The sequence below is a fragment of the Rousettus aegyptiacus genome, unplaced genomic scaffold, assembly GCF_014176215.1.
Source record: "Rousettus aegyptiacus isolate mRouAeg1 unplaced genomic scaffold, mRouAeg1.p scaffold_m13_p_13, whole genome shotgun sequence".
Classification (NCBI taxonomy): domain Eukaryota; kingdom Metazoa; phylum Chordata; class Mammalia; order Chiroptera; family Pteropodidae; genus Rousettus; species Rousettus aegyptiacus.
This window is the reverse complement of record NW_023416288.1, coordinates 45,640,624-45,652,755: the sequence shown is the minus strand read 5'-3', so window position 1 is coordinate 45,652,755 and position 12,132 is coordinate 45,640,624. Positions and strand designations below refer to the sequence as shown.

Below are 12,132 nucleotides of genomic sequence, written 5' to 3'. Positions count from 1 at the left end.
CGCCTCTCCGTCGCCGCCCCCTCCCGCCCGCATGTCCGTGCGCAGCAAAGGCGCAGACGCCCGCGCTGCCGGTTTCTTCCCCAGAGTGTGGGCCGCTTCGTCAGAGAGAGTGACCTTCCCTTTGGGGCAGAACGCAAACTGCACTGTTTTCGCGCGCTGCCCCGCGCGGCTTCTGCAACGCGTTCACCGGCGCCCGCGCGCGCCCGCGGGACGGTGACGCCTGCGCCTCTTCCGCCCCCAGGTTCGGTGGCGGATTCACGGTCAGAGTCTGGCTCCGCGGGCGCGGGGGCCGCCCTGACGCGGTGTCCCGCGCCCTGCAGCTGTGCGCTCCGGGGACCCAGCTCAAGGTAGCGCTTCCGCGGGGACGGGGCTCGCGCGCGGACTGGCGCTTTGTGTTCCTGTTCCAGTGTTGCGCGGCCTCACAGCACGGCAGAGGCCACAGCGACCCCGACGCGGCTTGGCTGGGGGGGAGACGGGCGGATGCGCCGTCCCTCCCGACCCCGTGGCGCTTGCGGCCGTGATGTGCCCGCAGGACGTCGCGGGGAGTGGCCGGCGCGCGGGCCCGAGCGTGCCGTGCGGGACCCCGGCACTCAGCGCGAGTGCCACCCTGACCGACCCTGTGACACAGCTGTCACTCGCCTCCATGCACGTGAAGATGTGACCCAGATGCGGCCCAGATGTAGCCCAGTTGTGGCCCAGAACAGATAAACACCTGATCGAGAGCTGCCCAGCGGTGGCGGGCACAGCCAAGTCCGGGAGCTGAGCCCGGGGCCCCTGCGTGTGGCCGAGGCGCCTGCTCATTTCCGGTTGCCTCCTCCACCTCCTCCCTCTCAGCTCTCTCTGGGCCTCTCCTCACCCCTGGCAAAGGCCTGATCCCTGCCACAGCAATGGGGGCACACGGTGGCCCCCCCGGGGAGCAGCACCCCTCAAGTACGTCTCACAGAAGACCGCTGTCACTAACCAGTCCAGAGACTTGTGGAGTTGACCCACCTGCCTAGCTGGCATTTGAGGGTGTGGTTTCAGAAAAGATAACGTATCTGATAATTAAATATACTGTGATCAATTTGTTTAATAAGTTCTAATTGGGTGCTACTTTTTTTTTGGCTTCCAGGGTCAGCGCCTTAATTTATTGGAATATCATGTGCCAGAAAGATCTGGGCGCTTAGCTGACCTGTTCCAAGTTTTGGAGACCAGCAAGGCCTTGCTGGGCATCCGGCACTACTCTGTCAACCAGACCACTTTGGAGCAGGTACGGTGCCTGCAGGAGTCCCCAGGTTGCCTTTGGGTATATTTGTGAGGCTGGGTCCAGCCAGGTTCGTGTTAAAGTTAGCCAGGTTGCTTCTGGAGGTCACCTTTTCATTTAACTCATCATTGTTAGATTTAGCAACATGCTGAACAGGGAGGTGGTGTTAGGTTTGTTCGTTGTCTGCTCTCCACTCGAGGCTCATATTCAGCAGGGCTTCAGTGTGTTGGTGGTTAAAGTGGCCACTGGGCAGGTGAATCGCGCCCCGTTAACCTTGCCTCTGCCCTTGAACCCCCCTTCCCCCCCACCCCCGATGACTGCGGGGCACCACCGTGGGTGATGGTGAACTTTGAGAAGAAAGATGCTTGATTTACCAAGAGCCTCAGGATGTGAAACAAGACCATGTCTTCACTGTCGGGGCATGCGCGAGGCTCTGAGAATCTCCAGGGCAGGGCAGGCCTCACCTGTCCAGATCTGCTCGTCATGCTGCAGCCTGGTTCCAGTGGGTTCATCTGTGCATGGTGGTGGAGGCGGGGGCGGCGTGCATGAACGGTTTGCGGTTTTTAGGCAGAGCTGCACAGCACTCTTATAACACCTGAGGACAAAAGGTCGAGGATTCTCCCGGGACGACAGTCATTTCCATTGTTTCTTGCAGGTGTTTATTGGTTTTGCTACTGAGCAGCTGCAGACCGTGGCTGACCCGTCCGCCGACGGCTGCCGGGCAGGTCCCCTGCCTGTCTGAGGACGCAGGCAGCCTCGTCAGAGGAACGGAACCCCGCCGTTAGCTGCACGTGCCCCCAGACATCCCAGAAGCGAGCGCGGGGCGGAGGCCAGAAGGCCCGGTCCCGGCTGGCACGTTCCCTGTTCTCCATCTTCTGTCCCGAAACTCCGTTAGCTGATAATCAGCGCATGGGAAGCGCTTTCTTTTCTGCAGACTTGGGGGGTCCTTCCCACACACTCTTTCTCTGTGCAACAGCAGGGTGGGGCCAGCTGCCGCGACGCAGTCGTGGGCCAGTCCACAGTGCGGGCCGAGACGGCCAGGGCTGGGACAGCCAGGAGATGGTCCGTTGGAGACCGTTCATTTTCCTGCTGAGGAAGCTGAGGCCCAAAGGTTAAAACCTTACCTAACCTATTTGTCTAGGGAATGGTACTGGGGGCTGCATTCTGGTCTTGTCATCTTTTCGGTAGATATGCTTAGAGGTGTCTTAAAAAATTCAATGATTTAAATGCGAACCTTTCCTAATACTGGTTGATGTTATATGGTATGATAGAAAAAAATTTCTATTTTTTCTTCTAAAAGATGCTTTAAAAAATAAGAATTGCATAGTCTTTTAGTTGACCCTTTAGCCAAATTAAATAAATTGATCTGGGTACTCTGTCATTTATAGAAGTTTCAGAATTTGTATTATAATTATAGTTTTAAAATTGTTTTTAGCCAGTGGTCTTGAGTGTGCTGGTCCTTTATTAACTGCACTGGTGAGCCCCAGTTGCTTGTTAGGATGCAGATTCCCAGGCCCCTCCCGGTGGCTCAGACACTGGGGGGGGGGACCCTGACCCCTGGGTTTTCACCCCCCAGGGGGGTGTGATGCTCATTCCAGCTTGAGAACTGATGCTCTAAGGAAATATCCAGTTATCTTCCAATTATATGAAGAGAATTTTCGAATGACATTTTCTCAAACCTTAGCGGAGGACCACTTTACTTTCCTTTTAAAATTTAACCTCATCCGATTAGGTTTCTGAGTAGCAGTAGCTTGTGATCAAAGGAAAACACTTTCTTGTGACGTTCCTTCCTAAAGCAAGATTTCATTAAAATTTATCTTTCCTAAATATCATTCTAGACTAGGGATATTCATGTATGGTAAGGATTAAGCGGATCATGGACAGTTTCGATTGAATGATTCACATGGATCATACTTTCTTAAAGAAGTTATGGTTTAGAGTTTTATGATTTTTTTCCAATTCCAAAATTGTCATTGTCAAAATGAAAGATGTAATCCTATGTTATCGTTGCCGAATCAGTAAATAAAATTTGTGAAACGTGAGTGCGTGTGGACCGCAGTGAAGAGTGAGACGTGCTTTCGCCTGGCCCGGCCCTTGGAATGTAAATGTGTTTTTGCCTGTGTGTCTCTCCACGTGCTCGGGGAGCCCGTGGGATTTAGGGGTCGAGGACACGCAGCGTCCCCGGCTCTCTCAAAGCCTGGAAAGGTCAATGTTTGAGTTTTGTTCTGCTCTGTTCCGCTCACAGGCCTTCCTTCCTGGTCTTTGAGCGGCTGCTCTTTTGAAGTCTGCTTCAAGGAATGCCTTTCGACAATAAACAGGAAGGAAAAAGAAACCCGACAAGCCAAAGTACTGTGTCCGGGCGGACTGGACACAGAAGGTCAAACCCCGTGTTAATGCTGGAGATGCCAGTCGCGTTTATGAATCACGCAGACGTTTTATGCCTTTGGGCTTCAGCTGAGACTATTGAACACACCTCCCCCTGTCAAAAGTGTCCTGAGTAGAGGGCTTCGTGAGGCAGAGTGCACAGTGATGCTCCCGTTCCGGGAATCTAAAGATACAGCTCGTCTTTACCCGATACCTTAGCAGAGGGTGTGGTAAAGCCGTCATGCAAACTCCAGGTGTGAAAGGAAGCGAGTAGCATATTTTTATAACGGTAAAGAAGAGGGGCTTTAGGTCATAGTTAGCTTGGTTCGGTGGACATCGAATTGGAAAGCAGCTCAACACGATCACCCTAAAACGTCTCACGTGACGCGCACCGCATGCACCCGCCCCGCGGTTCGGTGTTCGGGAGCATGACGCAGGCTCTTCCATCGCACGTTTTCCTACACACACGGGATGGAGACACTGAACAGTGTCGGGCCGATTTGGCTGTGTTTCTCCTGCGGCTTTTCCGTGGCCGGCACCGTTTCGGCTCAGGCGTTTGGGTTTTGTGTGGCATGTTTACAACATGCGACACTCCACCGTCACACGGAATAATTCAAAGCCCTCGAAGCCACGCAGGCACGCACACACACCCTGACACACACACAGTCCTTCAGTCGGTGTCGCTGAAGCCATCGATGCACACGAGTAGGTGGCGGGTGCCGTGGACCCGGGGCCGTGGGCTGACGCGTGAAGAAGGCCAGAGTACCGTCCTTGAGAGCCGCACGGTCAGATGAGGGGCAGGGGCGTCTGGGCGACGCATCCTTCCGCTCCGGGGACAGTGAGCCCTGCCCGACAGGGGAGTGGGGGGCACGGGGTAGTGGCGCCTGGGCGGGCCTTCTCCCCTGAGGGCAAGGGTCAGAGGGCCTTTGAAGGAGAGTACGTCGGAGGAAACCAACGACAGGCAGCGAGCTCTGGGGGCTTGCCGCCGCCTGCAGGGAAAGGTGAGGTGCTGCCTCCCCGAGAAGCCGGTGCCGCCATCCTTATCATTTCCCTCACGCTCCAAAGTGGCTGCCGGTGCTCCAGCCCTCGCCACGTTCACAGCAGCAGAAATGAGGGAGGTGGGCACCGCAGTTAGAGGTCTCCTGGCGGGCGACTCAGGTACGCACGGCATCGGCCGAAGACACCCAGGTCGCCAGAAACTCAGCGGCAGGAGCGTTTGGGGGCTGCGGTCTTCGCTGTCGCCCTAAAATGACATGAGGGTTTGGATTCCGGGACTGAAGTGGGTGCTGCGTGGCCAGCAAGCGCTGCGGCAGGTGCACACACGCCGTGTGGCAGTTTAGCGGGGGACAGAGCTAAGTCCATTTTGAGCCAGTCGAATCGACTGGGAGATGTCAGATGTGGGCATGTCTTCGGCAGCCCGGGGTCTGAGGTGGTCACTGCTTTCGGGATTGGAGTAGCACGTGAAGACCCTCAGATCAGACGCCACTGGTACTTGTCAACGTCATTGTCAAATTGAATGCAATAGGTTCAAGGAGAAGAAAGAGTTTTATGGATAGTTCCCATTTGGGCTGAATAAATAGCATTGTCATTTTCTCGCAATGAGAATTCCCATTGAGAGCTTTAATGGATAAATTTTTCCGGCCGGAAAGGGTTTCAAACTGCTGAAAGAAGCCAGAAGCATTTTTCTTAATTATTTGCTATTGCTTATCACGGCAAAGGAGACATTTCACAGAAAAATTCAGCACATTTTTCTTTACATTAAAGTGCTTTAAAGAAAAATGGGGTCCCCTGAGTTAAACGTACATCTTAAACCCCAGCAAAATTCACTGGTTAGCAACACAGGTTTAGAAACGTCGCGAGCATTTCTTTCTTTCCAACAGAAGGGGACACGACGGGCCCCGTCTGGCCGTGGCGCTCGCGGCCCGTGGGCGTGGCTTCGTGCTGCTGGCTTTTACCTGTCACCAGACTGCGGCTGCGTGTCTGGTTTCTGGTTTGTTCGCGAGGCGCAGGTTCGCGGCTCAGGTAAACCCTTCGTGGGCGTCGCCATGGCTGTGAGACGCCGGCTCCAGCCTCGGGGCGCACTGACCCAGCCTGCCCTTTGGGGGTGTCCTTCTCAGATGTCACGCCGGGCGGCGTGCCGGCTGAGACTGACGCCGATCACCGGATGTGCAGCCAGGTGCCTCCTTGGCGGGTCCCTACCAAAAGCAAAGTTCAGCAACAGCCACGACTCTACTCAGGGCGTGAGCCACCGAGCAATCTGCAGAGGGCCGCCACCCAAGCTGAGCTCGAGGTGCCTCGAGACGCCAAGCTGCAAGCTGGGGCCAGCCGCCGCGCGTGCCCGGCCGAGGCCGCTCGGCCCTGGTGCTGCGCCCGCCGAGGCCCGCGGCGGCCTGGTGGGGCTTCGCGCATCCCCGAGAGATTTCAGAAAAGCCCGCAGGCCGCCGGTCAGGAAACGCCACCGGAAGCGCTCGCGCGGGCCCAGAAGTCAGCAGGGGCGGGGCCTTGGGCGTCACGTGGGCGGGGCCTCGGGAGTCACGTGGGCGGGGCCCGCAGAGTCGGGGCTGGTGGAGACCCCGCGCGGTCTGCGTCCGGGGAGGGAGGAGGCCTCGCTGAGGGGACAGCGGCCTCTGCCGCCGCTCCAGCCTCGCCCCGAAGCCAGGCGGCTCCGGTCCCGCCCGTGTCGCCGGTGCCCTCAGAGCTGCAGCCCAGCGGGGAGCTCGGCGAGAGCCGTCACCAGGCAAGTCCGTGCGCGGGGAGATGGCGGGGAACAGCCGGGGCTCCCGCCGCCGCCGTCTCACTCAGCCACAGCCTCCGCCGGGTTTCAGGGCAAAGTTTGTGGGGAATTCTGTTCCCAGCTCTGCGACAAGAGCCGGGGAGCCCGGGGTGGGCCCGGGAGCCCCTCCGGCGGGACTCGCACAGCTGAGGCGATCCGCGGATTATCCGCCGCCGACGGGGTGCGAGACCAGCCTGTCCGGCGTCTCCGCCCCTCCCGCCCGTCTCGCCGTGGCCTCGCTCGCTCATCTCGGCTGTAGGACTTTACTCGGCCAGACCCGAGGGGGTTCTCGCTGGCGGTCGTGCTGTAGGTCAGGTGTAACTTGGATGTGGCCCCGCCAGGTAGCAGACAGCGTGCACTTCCTCCGCCATCTTGAGCGGGAAATCTGCGTGCATCTTTGCGTTTTGTGTGCCTTTGCTGAATTCTCGCCGAGGTCACTGAGCACCTTATCGCCTGTGTCCTGAACTCTGCATCTGCTAGATCGCGCGCCTCCCTTTTATTTCTTATTTTTGGGCTTCGTTCTGTTCTCCTGTGGAGGCCGCGTTCGTCTCCCACTTGGCTGCCTCCCTGTGTTTGTGTCTGTGTATCAGGTGGGCTTCTAGGGCTTCCAGGTACAGGAGCACGTCCTCATGGAGTAGGTGTCCTGTGGGACCCAGCCGCACGACGTCTCCGGTCTCCTGAGCCGGGTGCCTCAGGGATGTTTCTCCTGCAGGTTGATGTGCCCGCCTGTCACAGCTGAGCCTTAAATGCTGTCTGCACGGCTGTGGAGACGCTGCTGACCCCATGGAGCAGGATGCACGTTGTCAGGACTCGGGCGCCTGCCCAGCCCTCCCCGGGGGGGGTGTTGTTTGTGGAGGTGCTGGCGGCGCTCTGGTGTGGTCTGAAGCTGGCCACCATGTGTGTTGGTTCTGAGGCCTCTTGGGAGGGTCTCTGTTGCACACAAAGGCCAGTTGCTGCCTGTGCCACTTACAAGGCCACTTGGTGTGAAATACAAAGTGGTCTGCTGATGGCTGCCACTTGTGTTGGGCTTGGAGGCATCTGCGAGAGACTTAGCTGTGAATTGAGGCCGGCTGTCGCCAGCGCTGGGCTTGGGGCTGCTTCGCATTTGGTATGGGGCCCGCCGAGGCCAAATGTTGCTTGTTTGGGTTCTGTGAGCTTTTGAGAGGGATTTTAGGAAAGTCCATGGCATGAGCCAGGACAGGATGTTTGTATGGAAAATCCACCGGAAGTGGCTTGGGTGGCCTGCACAATGGGATGGGCGGGGTCTCAGGAAATCACCTGAGAAGGGCCGATGGAGTCAGTGAAATCGACGGAGACTCATACGTTGGCCACATCTGCACACCTGGTGTGGTGGGGGGAGGACTCAAAATAGAGACGGTGGCCTCTGCTGGTACTTCTGTCTGGGAGGAAGCTGCCCTTCCAGCCCTCGGCCTGAAGCCAGACGGCTCAGTTCCTCCCCGTGTGTCCATGGTGCCCGTCAAGCGGCTGCCCCGCGCTGGAGCTCGGCGAGAGTCGTCATCAGGTAAGTCCGCGCGCGGGAAGATTAAGGTGAACAGCTGGGGCTCCAGCTGCCTCCGTCTCACTCAGCCACAATCTCCACTGGTTTTCAAGACAAATTCTGTGTGGAATTCTCTTCCTGGCACTGGAACCTGGGCTGGGGAGCCCAGGGTGGGGCTGGGACCCCTCGCTCCTCCAGGGGGACCTCCACTGCTGAGACGTCCTTCCCGATTATCCACCGCTGCACACGGGTACGGGACCAGCCTGTTCCGTGTCTCCGCCCCTCCCACCAGTCTCGAGGTGGCCTCTTCTGTGTGTCCCCAGTTGTGATGTTTCTGTTCAGTTGGACTTGAGGTGGTCCTCATTGGTGGTGGTTCTGGAGGTTAAGTGTGATTTCGATGTGGTCGTGACAGGAGGTGAGCATAGTGTTTACCTCCTCTGCCTTTTTACAAGAAATGCATTTATTGTTAAAGAATCTTTCCAATATAATTTTTTGTGTATAGTGAATTATTCAAAAATAATCAGACAGATGCGTCACATATCCCCAGAGCCTGGTCCTGGGCACAGTGTAAGTATTCTAATAAACATCCGAGCGAACGATTTGGAGGAGTGGGCGGTGGAGGGGGCTTGCACGAGCTTTCCCAATGCCTTCCGGCTGTTTGTGAGAACGAGAAACCGAGCAATAAGAAGTGAACGATTCATTCAGCGTAAGGCACTCCCAAAGCTCCTGCTAAGTCACGCCGGGTGTCAGCGCGGTCCCACCCGGCACTGCTCCGTGCAGACAGGCGTGTCGCCCTCTGAGAGGGCTCGGGGGCCGCGCACGCTGGTGTAACCGCCTCAGCACAAACCCCGTGGCCGCCCACTTCCCGGAGTCCCGTCCTCCAGACACGGATCTCCCAGCGTCAGCGAGGCCGCCTGAAATGGCCTCGCGTTCTCTGGGAAGCGCCCTCGCCCGCTGCTTTTAGGGACGCCCATGCGCATCGTCAGATTTGTGAAAAATCTCTCCATTGTCCTTCGGTTTATTTAAAGTGAAAAATGTGACGTCGCCACCCCCTTCCCCCGTCCTCAGTCACAGGAATGGGTGTGAGTGAGAGAAAAATGCCACACAAACTAATGGACAGAAAAATACCTCCAGGATACCTGTTCAGGAGCGGAAACGCAGAGTAGAGAAAGAGGGTTTTGACGTTGGACCGGGCATATACCTGGCTGGGTCTTTGCGACGCTGTTACAAAGTGCTGTGACTGGGCGGCTTACAACGGCAGACAGCTGCTCCCTCACGGTTCTGGAGTCCAGAAGCCCCAGGCCAGGCGCTGGCAGAACCGCCTGCCCCTGAGATGCGGTAGAACCCTCGCTTCTGAGGGTCCTGTGCACCCCTTGGCTTGCAGCAGACTCTGTGGCCACGTGGTTATGGAGCGCAAGGGCGTCGTGACTTCATGAGTGGAGGCTGGGCATCTCGGATGTGGTCCTCACCATGTTTTCTTCACCAGGATGCTGTGAGGAGCTGAAGTCACTGGGGATCCGTCCGGGAAGCGGAAATGTCAGTGTTTCATTATTACTTTTCATCCGTAGCGGTACATTCTCAGTGTCGCGTTCTAAACTTTTATAACTCAGGAAAGCAAATTAGTGCGGAGAGGTAAGGCCAGAAGAGTCGGGGAGGGCGGAGTGAACTTGGATCGGATGTAGTGGCTCGCGGAAGCCTTTGATTCTTCTTCGCCGTGTTCGGTTACAAGAGAAACGGAGCTTCGACAGCGCGGACAGATCGAAGCCGATGTCCATGGCACGTTTTCCGTGGTGCCTGCAGTTCCGCCCGGCTGTGGCCCCGCAGGTGTTCGTGGAGCTCCGCGCTCCATGACGGCCGCCCAGGGAGTTGGGAAGGACCGTGCGTGGCTGACGGCGGGGCCCATTCACGCCGAGGTGTGCGGCCTGGCTTTGTGGCCGTCCTGCGGCTCACGAGGGCTCCGTGGCAGCAGGGTCCGCATTTCAGTGGGCACTGGGGGCGATGCCGGAGCTAATGCCTGGATGGCGATGACTGGTCAGCACACGGGAAGCCGGCATCTCCTCTGGGGTCCTGAGCTCAAACGACTGGGCCGTCTCTCTGAGGACCAGGGTGGCCACCTTGGCTGGCGGGACCGTGGGGTGGGTCTCTTGCTCAGACCTGCACACCCTGAGGACAGGGGAGGGGCGGGGATTTGGGAAGTGGAGAATGGAGGGGTGCCGAGGCCACCAAGCCAGGTACTCCGCGCAGTCGCCCGGAGGCTGCCGCGTGCGGTGGCCTGGATGGGGGCCTGGGGGAGGGCGGGGACGGGCCGCGTGTGGTGGCCTGGACAGGGGCCTGGGGGACGGCGGGGACGGGCCGCGCGGTCGCCCGGAGGCCGCCACGTGCGGTGGCCTGGATGTGTCATTTCCTCATTCCGATGGCCGAACGTTTATGAGGGAAAATGGCTTTGCAGGAAATGCACACTGACAGGTGTAGGAGTTGTTCCCGAAAAGCTCAGGAGAGTAAGTATTTGTACTGCTTTTGCAGTTTTTGTGCATTTTGAGAGTGTTTCAATACAGAAAGTTTAAAAATCGGATTAGACCTCCGATAAAATTTTCGAAATTAAGTTGTGGCTGTGGTGGGCCGTTTCGGCGTGAGGGTGAGCGAGACGGTCCCAGGAGACACGTGGCCTCTTGACTCACAACTAAATTCAGAAGCTGAACTTAGCACAGGGTTTGACCCCGAGTAAGGACTCCGATACTGGGGGATGTGGGTGGCGGTGCCATCTGCATTTCCGTTCATTTCCTTCCGTTAAATTCCTCCTGTTTTTCTGACACGATGAAGCTCCTGGAACTGCAGATCACGGAGTCGCAGAAGTGTCAGGGCAGGTTATTCTGAATGCGGGATCCTCTGTTTTTCTTTGTCTCAGGGAAAAACACATATGATCAGAACTCTCTTATGAAGCTCAATGTGGGTGTAGCGAGCTCTAATGTGACTTTTATCTATCTGAAATCAAAACAAAGGTTATTCGCAGCGTGTAGGCATTTCCAGAGTATGTTTCCAAGATGTAAAGAGTTAAGCTTCACTTTGTATGAACATTCTCAGGAGAGCGTTCCTCCAGCCGGCCCCTCCTCACCCTGCTTTTAAATAATGAAGCAATGCAAATTGTTTTTCATGCATATGGATTAGAACATTCAATTAGTTTTCAATTATATACTCGACTGCTTTTAAGAAACTCCCAGTTTTTAAGAAATCAACTACTAATGCTGCAGCATCTCGCGGATGGGGGAGGAAGAGTCTGTGAGGGTCAGAGTAAAAGATGCCTGACCGGCCGTCACCCGCTCCGCAGTGCGGACTTCCCGTCTGGCTCGCTGCGTTACGTCCAGTTAACAGCATTAGCTGCTGGGGAGAATATGGCCAAGGCCAGGCGCTGTGATCTGGTGCACAAGTGAGGCCGCCCGTTAGAAACGTAAGCAGAAGTTGCAAGAAGAACTCAGAGAAAGGGCATCCCAGCCAGACTGGAGACCAGGAGACTCACGCAGAGGTCTGTCTGTCCGTCTGTCCGTCCGTCCATCCATCTGTCCATCTGTCCGTCCACCCGCCCACCCACTCATTCGCGCATTCATTCACTCGCTCTTTCTTCCAGTCACTGAACAATGTGCTGTGGTGACAGCTGTGGGTAGAGCTGGGGACGGCGGGGGGGGGGGGCGTCGCCGGCCCAGGGGGCTGCAGCTGGTCGTAATTAAGCCTCTTCTGTCGCATGCGCACGGTGGCAGGCGCCGGTGCGCGCCTCAGTCAGCCGCGTCCTCCGCACAGCGCCGCCCGGGAGGCGCTGTATCCACTTCACAGATGACGTAATAGAAAGAACGGTGTTCGCTAAGTTGGGGGGGGGGGAGGGAGGGGGGCAGTGGGGCCGCAGCTCAGACCGAGATTTATTTGATTCTGAAATGACTCTTTTTTCCCCCACTCTGAGGCATGATTCTTTTTCTCAAGGTTCCTCTCCTAAATTAATATCATAAATCTGCATGAAAAAGCAAGCGAGGGGCAAAAATAAGAACGAGTGACATTTCCCAGCCCTGCTCTCCCCACGCCCTGTTCAAAGGCCCAGGCAGGGCTCGGCCAACCGCGCCTGCGCCAGACACGGCCGCCGCCCGCCCTGCCAACCAGCGCACAGCCGGGTCGTCTGCGCTCACCCGCTCCCTCCCGCGTGGCCACGCAGGCCTCGGGTCCTCCGGCCGGCCTCGCCGCGGCCCTTCGTGCTGTTGGCCGCCGTGCCCG

General features: G+C 57.3%; 1 protein-coding gene across 1 annotated transcript in view; it reads left to right on the top strand.

Moving 5' to 3' along the window:
* ABCA13 (ATP binding cassette subfamily A member 13) overlaps positions 1-3,279 on the top strand; it is a 93,138-nt gene extending 89,859 nt beyond the window's left edge. The window contains exons 53-55 of the mRNA XM_036230216.1: positions 242-347; positions 1,112-1,249; positions 1,899-3,279. Coding sequence (XP_036086109.1) covers positions 242-347; positions 1,112-1,249; positions 1,899-1,985 — 331 coding nt within the window. The 3' untranslated portion in view covers positions 1,986-3,279. The remainder of the gene's footprint in view (positions 1-241; positions 348-1,111; positions 1,250-1,898) is intronic.
* Positions 3,280-12,132: the final 8,853 nt, after the last annotated feature.